At 39.2% G+C, this 13,094-nt stretch overlaps 1 protein-coding gene across 1 annotated transcript in view; it reads left to right on the top strand.

Moving 5' to 3' along the window:
* Positions 1–216: 216 nt before the first annotated feature.
* Positions 217–13,094, top strand: part of LOC139747141 (TATA box-binding protein-like 1) — an 83,936-nt gene continuing 71,058 nt past the window's right edge. Inside the window, exons 1-2 of the mRNA XM_071659066.1 lie at positions 217–264; positions 2,531–2,573. Of these exons, the coding sequence (XP_071515167.1) occupies positions 2,549–2,573 (25 nt within the window). The 5' untranslated portion in view covers positions 217–264; positions 2,531–2,548. The remainder of the gene's footprint in view (positions 265–2,530; positions 2,574–13,094) is intronic.

The raw sequence follows: 13,094 nt of genomic DNA on the forward strand, positions 1-13,094 counted from the left end.
ATCTTTATATAAACATTTATCGCTCTTAGTATCATCTGATAACTTTTTAATAATCTAAATATATTAAAATTATCTTTTAGTATTGATCTAATTCAAAGTCAAAGATCTTATTTACTCTCTGAGTAAATAATGTTGGCTATACTTTGGCTTTGTTGACGTTTCACATCCCCTGCAAAGCGTTCCCCAACATGCTGGTTCTAGAGGAACGGACTGAATTGTGAGGCGGTCTTTCAATATACTGTTCGTATTTTGTTCATCTACAAAGTGAGTGATACATCATCATTTCTAGATCTTCTCTTGAACACAGTTGCGTCGAACAGGTGATCATGTTATTCATCCGTTTGATTATGTAAATTTGGATATGTAGTAAATGGACGTAAAAAGAGCAGTGGTGAAATCAAACTAAAAGTGGAGATTATTATGATCTTGAAAACGACATGGACCTTAATAGTTTATATGATGATATAGACTGGGAAATGAAGTTCGGTAGTAACAATGTAGTACATGGATGAGACAAGGCCTCTGGTAGTTAATGTGGTGTGTTATAAACGACTAAGAAATATGCTAGAGAGGATGTGATGGGCTACGCGAGTGTAAGATTCAGAGTATATAGCACACATTTTTTTTTTCTTGTGCCCTACGACTGAAAAGCCTCCTCCACCCACCCACCCACACACACACACACACACACACACATAGTTTAAATCAATAATATATTTAAGGTCTTCAAAGTCTCCTACTTACACACCAAACCGCACTGTGGCTCTAGTTTTGTGATCTGAAAAACTACAGCTAGACTTACCATCTACACTGCATGTACCTAGCTAGGGAATCTGAAGTTTGCGTGTATGGGCGTGTATATATATATATATATATATATATATATATATATATATATATATATATATATATATATATATAAATATATATATATATATATATATATATATATATATATATATATATATATATCTTTTCTTTCATACTATTCGCCATTTCCCGCATTAGCGAGGTAGCGTTGAGAACAGAGGACTGGGCCCTTGAGGGAATATCCTCACCTGGGCCCCTTCTCTGTTCCCTCTTTTGGAAAATTAAAAAAAAAAAGTGAGAGGGGAGGATTTCCAGCCCCCCGCTCCCTCCCCTTTTAGTCGCCTTGTACGACACGCAGGGAATACGTGGGAAGTATTCTTTCTCCCCTATCCCCAGGGATAAAATATATATATATATATATATATATATATATATATATATATATATATATATATATATATATATATATATATATATATATATATATATATAATGTGTAAATGAGGATGGGCCATCCTTCTGTTTCCTGGCGCTACCTCGCTGACGCAGGAAACGGCAATAAAAAAGGGGAAATATATATATATATACATATATATATATATACATATATATATATATATATATATATATATATATATATATATATATATATATATATATATATATATATATCAAATGCGATGGCTTTGGTTAGAACATTCACAAGCCCGTGTCGTTTCAGGTAACACGGAAAAGGGTATATTTTCTGATGAATTTTCCATGTATACTGATGCCGAATGCACGGACGTAGTCATGTCGTTCTCAGTATTTTTCATTTTTTGACACTCCAAATCCTATAATACATCCTTCCATTTTCCTTTACAAGTTTAGGTAGGCCTTTTGTGAAATTATTGAACAGGTATATTCAAATCTACTGTGTTGAAAATGCTATAGATAGTGTCATCTCTTTTTAGCAGTTAAGGGTTTGCATGATACAACCTTCCATAGTTATTTCGTCGCCTGTCTAACTTACGAAAAGTCAGTGATGGAACTCACTTCTACCGTCTAGCTAACCTAGGTGAAGAAAAATAAACACTGAATTAGATATTCATAAAAGTTGACACGACACATTTACCTGCGCCTAAAGAACTGAATGGCATTTGACCCATACTCTAGCTAAGAGACTAGGTAAGAGACTATTTAATATAAGGATTGACATGGAACATGAAATAGTTCAGATCTTAAAAAAAAAAAAAAACTTTCGGCCATGCAACTTAAAAGATACGCATGTTTTGGGTATTTTCCGAAACAATATGACAGCCTAGTATTATTTCTTTCGTATTGGTTCATCCCACTCGCAATAAGTGTTGCAATGCATACGATACAAGTGTTATATGGAGTATCCTAGTACTTAAATCATTTATTCTCTCTTCTGCTTTATTGATGTTTGGCATCCTATATAAGTTTTAGTATTCTCGTCCACACATAACGGATTTAGAACCTTGTCTGACAAATTCTAATGTTTTCCTTCCCCATTTAACGGAGTTAAAGCCTATTTTTGTCGAATGAATTATCACAGTGACTCACTAGTGGAAGACCTAAAATTTATGCTAACAAGTATTCATTATGCCTACTACAGATACATTTTTTTTCCTTATAAACGCATGTCCCTGTCTCTTATCTTTAATATTATCATTCTCTATTTGTTTATTTACCTATTATTCATTATCATTTTCTGTAGGTGCATCGGGAGAGGTGTATGGCAACTTCAACCCAGGATCAAGGTATGTGGAGCAAATACTGTGTTAAGAATATTCCCTTCATATGAAGATGGTTGACCGTGAGGGATAATTTGTGTAATCAAGGCACCATTACGCCACCACCCGTGACGGGAGGCATCAAGTAAGGTGGTATTCCACAACTCGTCACGGGAAGCACCAGGTGAGAGGGGCACCTTACCACTCGTGTTTTGAGACACCAGGTGAGTGGTACCTCATAATTCGTGAACTGAAGTAAGAGTGGGATGTACCCCCCCCCCCCCCCCACCACCCTTACACGAGGCACCTGGTGAGCGTACCCAACGCTTGTGACGCAAGGAACCTTCAATACACAGGACCGACACATGTTTCCAACAGGAATGCTACGGGGGTAAGAACGCCTATCACTTCACGGAAAAGGACTTGGTCAAGAGACACAACACCTGAAATGCTGAAATTACCTGACCCGAGTAACCCATAACCCAGTGGTGTGAGAAAGGCAATCCACCCCAGTCACCCACTCTGACCTCTGTAGGAAGTGATAGTCTGTGAGAGGAATGAAAGTAACTTTTGGACTATCATTTAAAAAGTAGATAAAAAAGATAACGGAAAAGTATCTCGAGTCATTGGCGACCAGTGCGGAGGCCGAACCATGTGGGAACTGCATCCTCGTGTGTGAGATACATCCTGTCGAGACACAGATTCCTCTCATTGGCATTGGTCATGACAACAACACTCCGTGAACTACTGCCCTTTACACGATCCACAACGACCCTGTGGCCAATGGACACGGGAAAGTCAACTGAGGCGGTACGACATGTTTGTCAGAAGCTGCGGCATCCCGTCGCAGACACGCCAGCACTGCAGCCAGATTATAACTTGCAGGGTGTAGGTAGTACCATTGCCAGATGACATCCCCTGCACTATGACTGGGCGCTCAGAATCTTTCGATTACTAGTCGCATGTGCCATTTGGCCTTAATATTTTCAGTAGCACTTGGGGGATTTTACAACACATGGTTGACGGTTTCAGTAACAAGCACTGGATATTTCTGACCCAAGGGTTTCACCGTTATTTTTAACCAAAGAGTCCTGATGGCACGGAGCGGCAAACTCAGGAAGACAGACCCATTCGTATCCTTATGGTTCTATGATACAGATATTCGGATGTACTTCCCTATGCCTTAACCTGTTTTCGCGAATCCCACAACTCCTTTGCTGAAGGAATGTTTTCTCATACCCCAGCGTAGATATGTCTACCTACCAGTTAAAGACCACGAGTTCTGCGGGTCCCTTCTAACTTAAAATCACGTCGTCATATCCCTTTAGAAATTGATGCGTAGCCATGCCGTCTCCCGTAATCCTACTTTTCCTTCCCCAGTGGCTGGTATTCCCTCCTCTCTTCACAGTTCTTTCCACTCATTTCTGGTTCCATTCATTCTCATTGCATTTCTCTACTCTTAGAGATCGTTTTCGACAGTTTTACATCATTCCTGAAGTGAAGAAATTAGACTTAAGACATTTTCAGCCAAAGATGAATTATACAATCGTGTACAACATTCTAAACATATGCAGAGGATGTTAAAAAGTAATATAAACATTGAATGATATGTAATTTGCTTCACTACTCTTCTCACACGATGTCGGGTCGTAAGTTTGGCGTAATGTCAACTAGAGTTTTTTCTCTGTATGTACAGGCTCCTGCAAATCATATTTCTTAGTCTGTTCCAATCCCATTCTCATCTTCATAACGTTGCATTTACTAGGGTTAGAACTTCATTCTCTCACATTCCCTCCTTCTTCGTGTTCCTATTACGACTTTGACATCAGTAAATGTATTTTGATAATGCGAATGTCTTGAAAGAAAAGCCTAAATAAAAAGGACAGCGAAATGATAGGGAAACCTGACAGGGTCCAGAGGCATATTGGTCGTTAATATGCTGCTGTTCAAGTTCATATCAAACTCGAATTAGTATTGCCCTTACCTGCCGGATATATAAATTGTATCTCAAGCCACAGTTGAATGGTCACAAAGAGGCCACGCATATGCTTTGTTTTGTAGAGGGAAAACAAAGACTCGAAGACATCTTTACAGTTATATTGTTGAAGGTACTGAATGAATTTCATGTTGACTTATTAAAATCCTAACTTAAGACGTGTTATAGCTTGCTACGGTAGTTCTAGATTAAAGAAAGTCAAGCAGAAAAAGTTAGACGAAAGGGTTATACTATTGACTGGCAACTATGGCATCGCAACGTGAGCAGGTATACTTTTTTCTTTTTTTCGGTTGTCAGAATGATTAACAATTTCGTAGATTTTATTTAAAACGTTTCTAGTATAAGGGTAATTTTGCAATGAAAATCAATGAAATCCAGTAACACATGTACACAGTTGGAAGATTAATTGGCCACATAGGCTTCAACCATTACACACAATCACCGTTCAAGTTTCACAGTTGCCAACTAAGCGATTTTGGCGCTAGATCTAGCGCTTTTTATAAAGATCTAGCTCCTAAATTTCTCATTTAGGGCCTTAACATTTTTTTCGGCTTTCTTTTTTCATTTAGCGCCAAATTTGTGTTATTTCAATATAAGAGAAAATTCAAATAGTGATTAAAATATGTTAATGTGATTCAGGAAGTTAAATCGAAACCTATTAAAACAACAAGGAAAACAATACAAATATTGTACGTAATTTATTTTCATCGAAGTAACATGTCAGATTTTTTTTTTTTTTTTAAAGGTTCAGTCCGGGTATGAATATTCCACGGGCTATCCCTCCTCAAGTCCCCCCCCCCCCCCCGTTCAATTCAGGTTCGGTCAGACTCTCGGTGATGACAGAACTATACGTGGGCCATGAGGGACAATAACAGGACTGGTTGTGTGTGTGTGTGCTGGCCATTACATTTAATGAGCACAATAATGAGAAAGAAATTTCCTTCAGCATTCTAGAGCAGAGTGGTTGACAGACCCCAAATATGAAAAGCGGTAATGAGAAGTAGAGAAGGATGACACAAAATGTCTTTACAAGTACTGTCATTGTCCATTGTCTGCCAGACTTAGCGGCATTGAAAGACACAGCAAAAGAGCTAAACACAAGGTAAAGCTGAAGAGCCACCATTCAAGTACTCAAAGACAAACCACAAATCCGTTTGAAAAAGTGAGTGATGACGCACGGCGGGGAGACTGAAGGAAATTTATTGTTATTCATTACAGAACACTTCATTACGTGTTGTTGATCATCTCAGCTGTTCATTACGTGCTGTTGATCATCTCAGCTGTTCATTACGTGTTTTTGATCATCTCAGCTGTTCATTACGTGTTGTTGATCATCTCAGCTGTTCATTACGTGTTGTTGATCATCTCAGCTGTTCATTACTTGTTGATCATCCCAGCTGTTCATTACGTGTTGTTGATCATCCCAGATGTTCATTACGTGTTGTTGATCATCTCAGTGAGCTATTGCAGAGCACGATTTGCAGACGGTGAGGGATGCAAGAATTTTAAGTTAAAAAGTTCGATGTGTATTGCAGTTGTGCGCAATGTGATTGCCCCGCATTTTGACAGTGACTTGAAAAGTGATATAGACACTCAGAAGTTTAGCTTCTTAACTGACTAGAGTAATGACATTACGGTAACGAAATGTTTGGGTATTGCTATCCTGTTCTGTTGTCAAATTCAGAGCATCGTAGTGAGTTTCTTGGACCTTGTTGAGCTAGACTGACGGTAATGCTAATGGGATTTGTAATGCCATCTAGAAGTCCTTTTGAAATAATGGGTTGGAGTTACGAAACCTTGTTGCAAAATTAGTACCGAGAATGCTTCTGTGATGACAGGAGGTAACAACAGTGGGGTGTATGCTAAACTCAAGTTAGATGTTCCTCATCTGTGTGTCATTTTCTACAGCTAGCTGTGTCTCATGCTGCAGCAGGGTGTCTCCTTACTGGATTTTGTGATCAGAGAGACCTATAATTGGTTCTCCCACTCTGCCATTCGCCAAGCAAGGTACAAGGAGATCTTTTCTTTGATCAATGATGGTCAACGTCAATTGAAATTAATACACCTAAGCCAGACTCCATGGCTGTTAACTGAATAAACAATTGTCAGAATACTGTGGCAGTGGGTTGAACTTACGACTCACTTTGAAACGGCAAGAAATGGTGAAATGTGTCACACAGCTCATATCTTCTATGACATGTTTTGTGACACGAAAAAAACTATGCCTTCCTGATATGCCTGAAGCATATTCTTGGAGAAGTTCAGCGTGTTAATGAGAAATTTGAAGCGGAGGTACAGGATCCAACCCAACTGCTAAGTGACCTTATTCAACTTGTTGATTCCATAAGTTCTAAGGTCCTCCCTCATCCCAAGAAGCAAAGTCAAGGAAGGACATTCAGTAGAGAACTACTTAGACCCACATCCCCGTATTTAGGGTACGAGTTTGAAAAGGAGATGGCACATTGTAAGTTTCCTGATGAAAAGGGTATTGGAGGAAGATGCATACACTTTGTAGTGGAGTTGGTGAAACAGCTTCGTCAACGTTTGCCAGACAATGTCCCAAGTGTTACTGCAGTCAGTGTCACCGCTGAGTGCAGGTGAATGCCTGCAACCCATAGAGACTGGAAGACTGGAATTAGCATTTATGTTTTTACTGATCAACGAAGAAATTCTCGCACGCATTGAGTTCCAGCGGAGGAAGCTTCATCACGTATTGTGGAAATAGAACACTGGCACCCCAGCACTCTGGGCTGAAATAGCCTCGTTCAGGGATGCAACAGGAGAAAATCCCTTCAGTGACCTCTCTGAATTGGCTTTGTGCTGACATTGCCTCACTCCAACGCTGATATATATATGAACATCGTGAAGTCAGAGCTTTGAAATAGACTATAAAAAGCTTAAATGCAATACTATCATGTATGGACTAAGAACAAATGGAAACTGCTCTTATGATTATAAACTGCCTAAGGAAGTACTGAAAAACATTGGATCACTGAAAGCATACGAGTTATCACAACCGCAACCACGACCCTCATATACACCACCATAACCCCAGGACACCGAGGACGAAGAGATTACGGATTGGGATTAGCAGATCTGGAATAATGGTGAGTATTTTAGCGTTAAAACAGTCAGTCGTACCTGTTATTAGTAATTTGGCATGTCAAAGAGCAGAAATGATTCGAAGTGCATTTTTTTTGCTGTCATATTAGTAAGTTTAGCGCTTTTCGGAAGCGAATCTAGCGCCCTCTGAAATGTTTGAGTTGGCAACTCTGCACCGTTCATATGGAGGTTGTGCAAGAGTCAGGTTTTCACTGTCATGAGACAGATGATGTGAATCAGGTTATCAATGTGGCTGATATCACTGGCGTGAGGCTGTTGTACGATAGGTGATTGATAACTGTAGGCTTCAGGTTGTTAGGCATTGTCACTATGAATTCGTTGCTGGGGTGTAGGATAATGTACGTTGAAAACTATAAAGTAGGTATATAATTTTGTCTAAGGCATGAAGTTACTGTTTGTTAAGGACGTCAGCTTCTTGCTATGGGCGTGAAGCTGTTTATAACAAACGTTGCATCACCGTGAGGCTGCTCACAAGGTCATGATATGAGTGTGAGGCTGTAGGATGACAGTGTGAGCCCGGAGCTTGGCTAGACTCCGTCTGCAGGCACTGACGGCGCAGTGGGCATAATGTGAGTAACCCACTAGCCATATTAGCATAAGATGCTTAATGCAGCCCTGCAACCTCCCACCACACACTATTGTTCTCTTACTTTATTTATTCTATCACTGTCACTCGGCGTTACATTCAAGTCCACATCAAATAATCAAAGGTATGTTATAGATACTGATTGTTTTTGTTTTATTGTTTGTCCGTTCGATGCATCCTATTGTGGTTGTTACAGTATCTGCTCCTGTGCTTGTAATAGAAAATGAATTTAATGTTATTAAAGATGTATCTATAATTGTGATACAGAAAATGCAAAACGCATGATTAAATTTTGCTTCTGGAGTGATTTCCTTTCATGGATGGCAAGATGTATGAAGAATATATTCTAGCGCGAATCAGGATTTATGAGGCCTTTGACTTGGTCTCATAAATTTTTATGATGATTTAAGTGGTATATATTTACAACATTTGAAGGTCTAAAGAATAACATAGATGGATAGATGAACAAGTGTAGTGCAAAGTGGTCTTATTTGTTCTTACAATCTATCGAGCGATGCAAAGTTTTGTGATATTTCTTTCTATAAATATTGTATAGATTTCTCAATATAAATCAAGCGAGAACATTGTTCCTTGCAAAACGGCACAGCAATAATAATTGGATTTCCACATGTTCTCACACATATATTACGAATATGATGTTTTATGGTGAAATATACGGTGGCCGGTCTTATGTGTGACGTAATTCTGAATGTAAAATATATCATTTATGCTGTACTATTTTGTAAGCTTTGGAGATCCCTGATTATATGAACAGCCTGATGGTGAAAGCTGACTTGCTCATTACAGTGCAGAGCTTGATAGGTACAGCTGCAAGGAAGAGGAGTTCATTTACGAAGAATTTGACAGCGATGGTTGGACAGGGGAATGCCACGATGGGTTATCTGTTTGGGCTACTCATTAATTGCTTCTCGTGTACCGTTACAGTAACATGCTGTTGTTGAATATGGTACAGATATATATATATATATATATATATATATATATATATATATAGAGAGAGAGAGAGAGAGAGAGAGAGAGAGAGAGAGAGAGAGAGAGAGTACTCGCAGATTATAGTATTGGTGGCTATTATTGTAAAGGGATATGGATATATATTTTTTTTTTTGATAGAGAAATTAAAGAACTAAAACACGGTGTTCACTGGAGCAGTGTTAACTAAAGGTTGTGGGTCACACACACACACACACACAGGTCTCGCCTCACTTGCCTGCATGATTATGAGCTCAGTTTCTCGGTCATGGCGGCTGTTGTGCTGTCTTCTGATCACATCAGACACACGAGGTGTCTTGTCTCGCTCATTTGCTTGACTGAAATTTCATCTTTACTTTTTGTTAACCTCTGTTTATATATATATATATATATATATATATATATATATATATATATATATATATATATATATATATATATATATATATATATATGCTGATCTGTCTTTGCTGCACCATCCACATTACCACAACTACTGCAACACATGTCTCCACCTCTACTGCACCACTCACACCGCCACATTGCTGCTCCACTCACGTCCACCTCTACTGCACCACTCACACCCCCACATCTGCTCCACTCACGTCCACCTCTACTGCACCACTCACACCCCCCACATCTGCTGCTCCACTCATGTCCACCTCCACTGCATCACCCACACACCCCACATCTGCTGCTCCACTCACGTCCACCTTTACTACACTAACCACACCACCATTGTTGTACCACCCAAGTCCACTTCTGAGGCCCCATCCATGTCCATTTTGCTTATGAATGAGCTGTGTCAACAATAAGAGAAAGGCACATTTTTTGAAAAAGAAAATAGACAAAAATGTGACAGGTTTCGAATACGTGACATATTGCTAATTTTCCTTCAACTTAATCTTAAAGAAGGTCAAACTTGTTTTTAGTCTTTCGCTCTAATATAGTCGAAATGCTTGTCTTCTTAAATAGCGATTCATTGAAATTATATGAGCAAGGATTGCCATCACTTGTAATAAAGATGGCTATACGACAGAGAAACGCGTGAACAGCTTGTTTGTTGTGTGGATCTGTCTTTATTATAACCTTGACATAAATCAGGAGCTTACGACACTTGACTCTCAGATCTCCATCACCATTTTCTTCAGAGAAGCACAACCATTAACTTTCGTTTGTTCATGGGATACCAAAGAAAAGTATTCAGTGAATATTAGTGCTGTGAACTGAGCTAAATTTAAGTCCCTGTGAATCTTAAAGGAATATTTTGTGTTAGCGTCAGCCAAGTTTGCTAATACTACCAATAGCTGAAAAATGCATATCTAAAGTGAATGAATAAGTTACTAGTTACGGCCATTGCGTAGCTGGTACTGTTATACAGTATATTTTTTTTCCATGAAGTAGTCGAAGAAATTCGGGATTTGATTCAGGAATCTGTAATAAGGAGTATTTCTTTGGCAATAGGTAATAATGTTGAAGTTGTGGGGGCATTGCCCTAGCGGTCTTCGGACATCCGACTATCGGAGAGTTAGTATACTTTGTCCTTTGTGTGGCATTGGAAAGGCATAGTCTTGAAAATTGTTGTAAGTAGTCCTCCTGCCGCCACCTCAGTAGTCTTCCTCCAGCCACTTCAGGACTGCCCTTCCCCCTAAACTTTAGGGATATCATTCCCCTTTCTGCTTCAAAAGCCTCCTGCCACTTCAGAAGCCCTCTGTAACCTCTAAACCTTTCAGAGGAACCTTTCAAAAGAGATTAATGTCCGAGCTACACCCCATCAAGTGCATAGCTGATAAAAATGTGAGATCAAACCAGAGTACTTAGTTCTTACTAATCATTTAATACGACTCATTTGCAGTAGAATGTCCTAGTTTTGGGACCATCTTCCGAAAAAGTGTTTCAGGCCTTGCCAGCCGAGGGAAAGTATAACCTGCGTAGTTATCAAAATATGAAGCAAATCTAAATCTTCTTCATGCTGTGGATATGTGACAATCAGCACATCGGCTTTTATTGTTTCCGATAACGAGATTACGTCTGCCTCAGTCCTCGAGAATGATAATATCTGCAGTTAGGCTAAGGCTTGAGTCTACATTGAAAACGTCTCAGGAATAGTTCTGTACAAGTCATTGAGAGTTCTTGTCTGGACCGATGACAGTGTTATGCTCTGAAAAGAAAAATATCGAGTTTCATGCAATGCATCAGTCGCGTTATGCCCTTTAAAACAATTCACCTAACATGTACATTTGAAGATAATGCTTTTCTTTTTTTTTTCCATTGGCACTGCCCGCTCATATCGTTTCAAAGCAACCTAAGAAAAAGCGAGTTACTGAAAACTCTTTGAACTGAAAAAGGAGTTCTAACCTAAGCCGTTAGAAAAAGATAATCTACACCAAGCTTTATAATGTCTTTCCCTGTTGAACGAGAGAACTTTCTCCTTTTGAAAGCTACTAAATGAGTTTCCATTCTTTATCTGCCATTGCTGTTCTCTATATAGCAGAGCCTTTCAAAGAACAAGATCCTTGAAACAAAATTTAGAATACTGAGGCCTAGATAGTATTTAGCAACAAAACTATAACTTATCAGGAAGATTAGAAAACTACCCAGCTATTACCGCATATGCAATCAGTCTGATCCCACATTTCATCCATACTTCAATGATCGAGAGAAGCAAAAAAAGTGATACCCATCGCCGTTTCTGTTAGGCGAGCCAATATTGCCAGATGTTTTTTCTCATAAAAGTAAAAGTGCTGTGTTCCCATCATTCTCTCCTCCTCCCTGGGGAAGCCTCCGTCGACACAGAATGACATCAACCTCAGATAAAACCAGGACGTTGGTCCATGTTTATCAGGCACTTGACATACACACACACCGCAGTGGGACGTGAACTAGGCTAGGTAAGACGGTGCATTGTGATCTGTCTTCATTCATCTCTCTCTCTACCCGAGAAGCAAGGAATAAACACAATAGCAAGCAATTCGCTTTCGTTTTCAGTATTCGTTATTATTATTTTTTTCAAAAGTGATTTTGGGTTTTAAAGAAACTAAAGAATGCATTATTTGCCATTTTGTTGGATTTTTTTTTTTTAGACCATTTACTTTGCGTTAGTTATTACCTGTATTAAGGAAAAGAACATTGCAGTAGCCTAATCGCTTGGCTTTCAGAACCATTCGCTTTCAACTTGGCACCATCTGCCTTCAGTCCCTTACCATCAACCTCCATCCCCACACCGTCTGCCTCCACCCCAATAACATCTGCTTCCACCCCTGTACCTTCTGCCTCCATCTCTGTATACAAGAAAGTTTTAAATATAACCGTATCCAATAGTCACCGCTGTGATTGTATCCAGTAAATTTCTTACCTTGTTTAGTGTCATGGCCAAGAAATGACTAGACCCAGGGGAATATATCAAAACGCTCCGTCATATATTACAGTATTAAGTTGTACGACAACGCCGACCCATACAATGAGATGCTTCATGGTTAATTTTGTCATACTGGAGGCTAAATAATTTTCTTCAAGTCCAATATCTTAGGGTAGTACTTTAGGTCAGAGATGAGTTTCTATAACCGATGCTATCATATTATGGCAGTACTACGGCTCATATCGGGACAGTACGTCTGCTGCTGCGTTATCTTCCATATCCCAAAGGAAGGACTGAACACCTGAGTGGTCAAATATCAATAGGCTAACTTTACTCTGTGGTCCCTTCCCTTGTACCAACTCTTTAAAAAGAGTGTTTACGTACCCGCATTGCTGCTTGGATTTGCAATACGATGGTTGCATGGTTAGTCTTTGCCTCAGACAAGATTCTACTGGCATACTCTATGGATAAACACTACGAGTAAACCTTTGCATG

Source organism: Panulirus ornatus, chromosome 67 (assembly GCF_036320965.1).
Source record: "Panulirus ornatus isolate Po-2019 chromosome 67, ASM3632096v1, whole genome shotgun sequence".
NCBI classification, from domain to species: domain Eukaryota; kingdom Metazoa; phylum Arthropoda; class Malacostraca; order Decapoda; family Palinuridae; genus Panulirus; species Panulirus ornatus.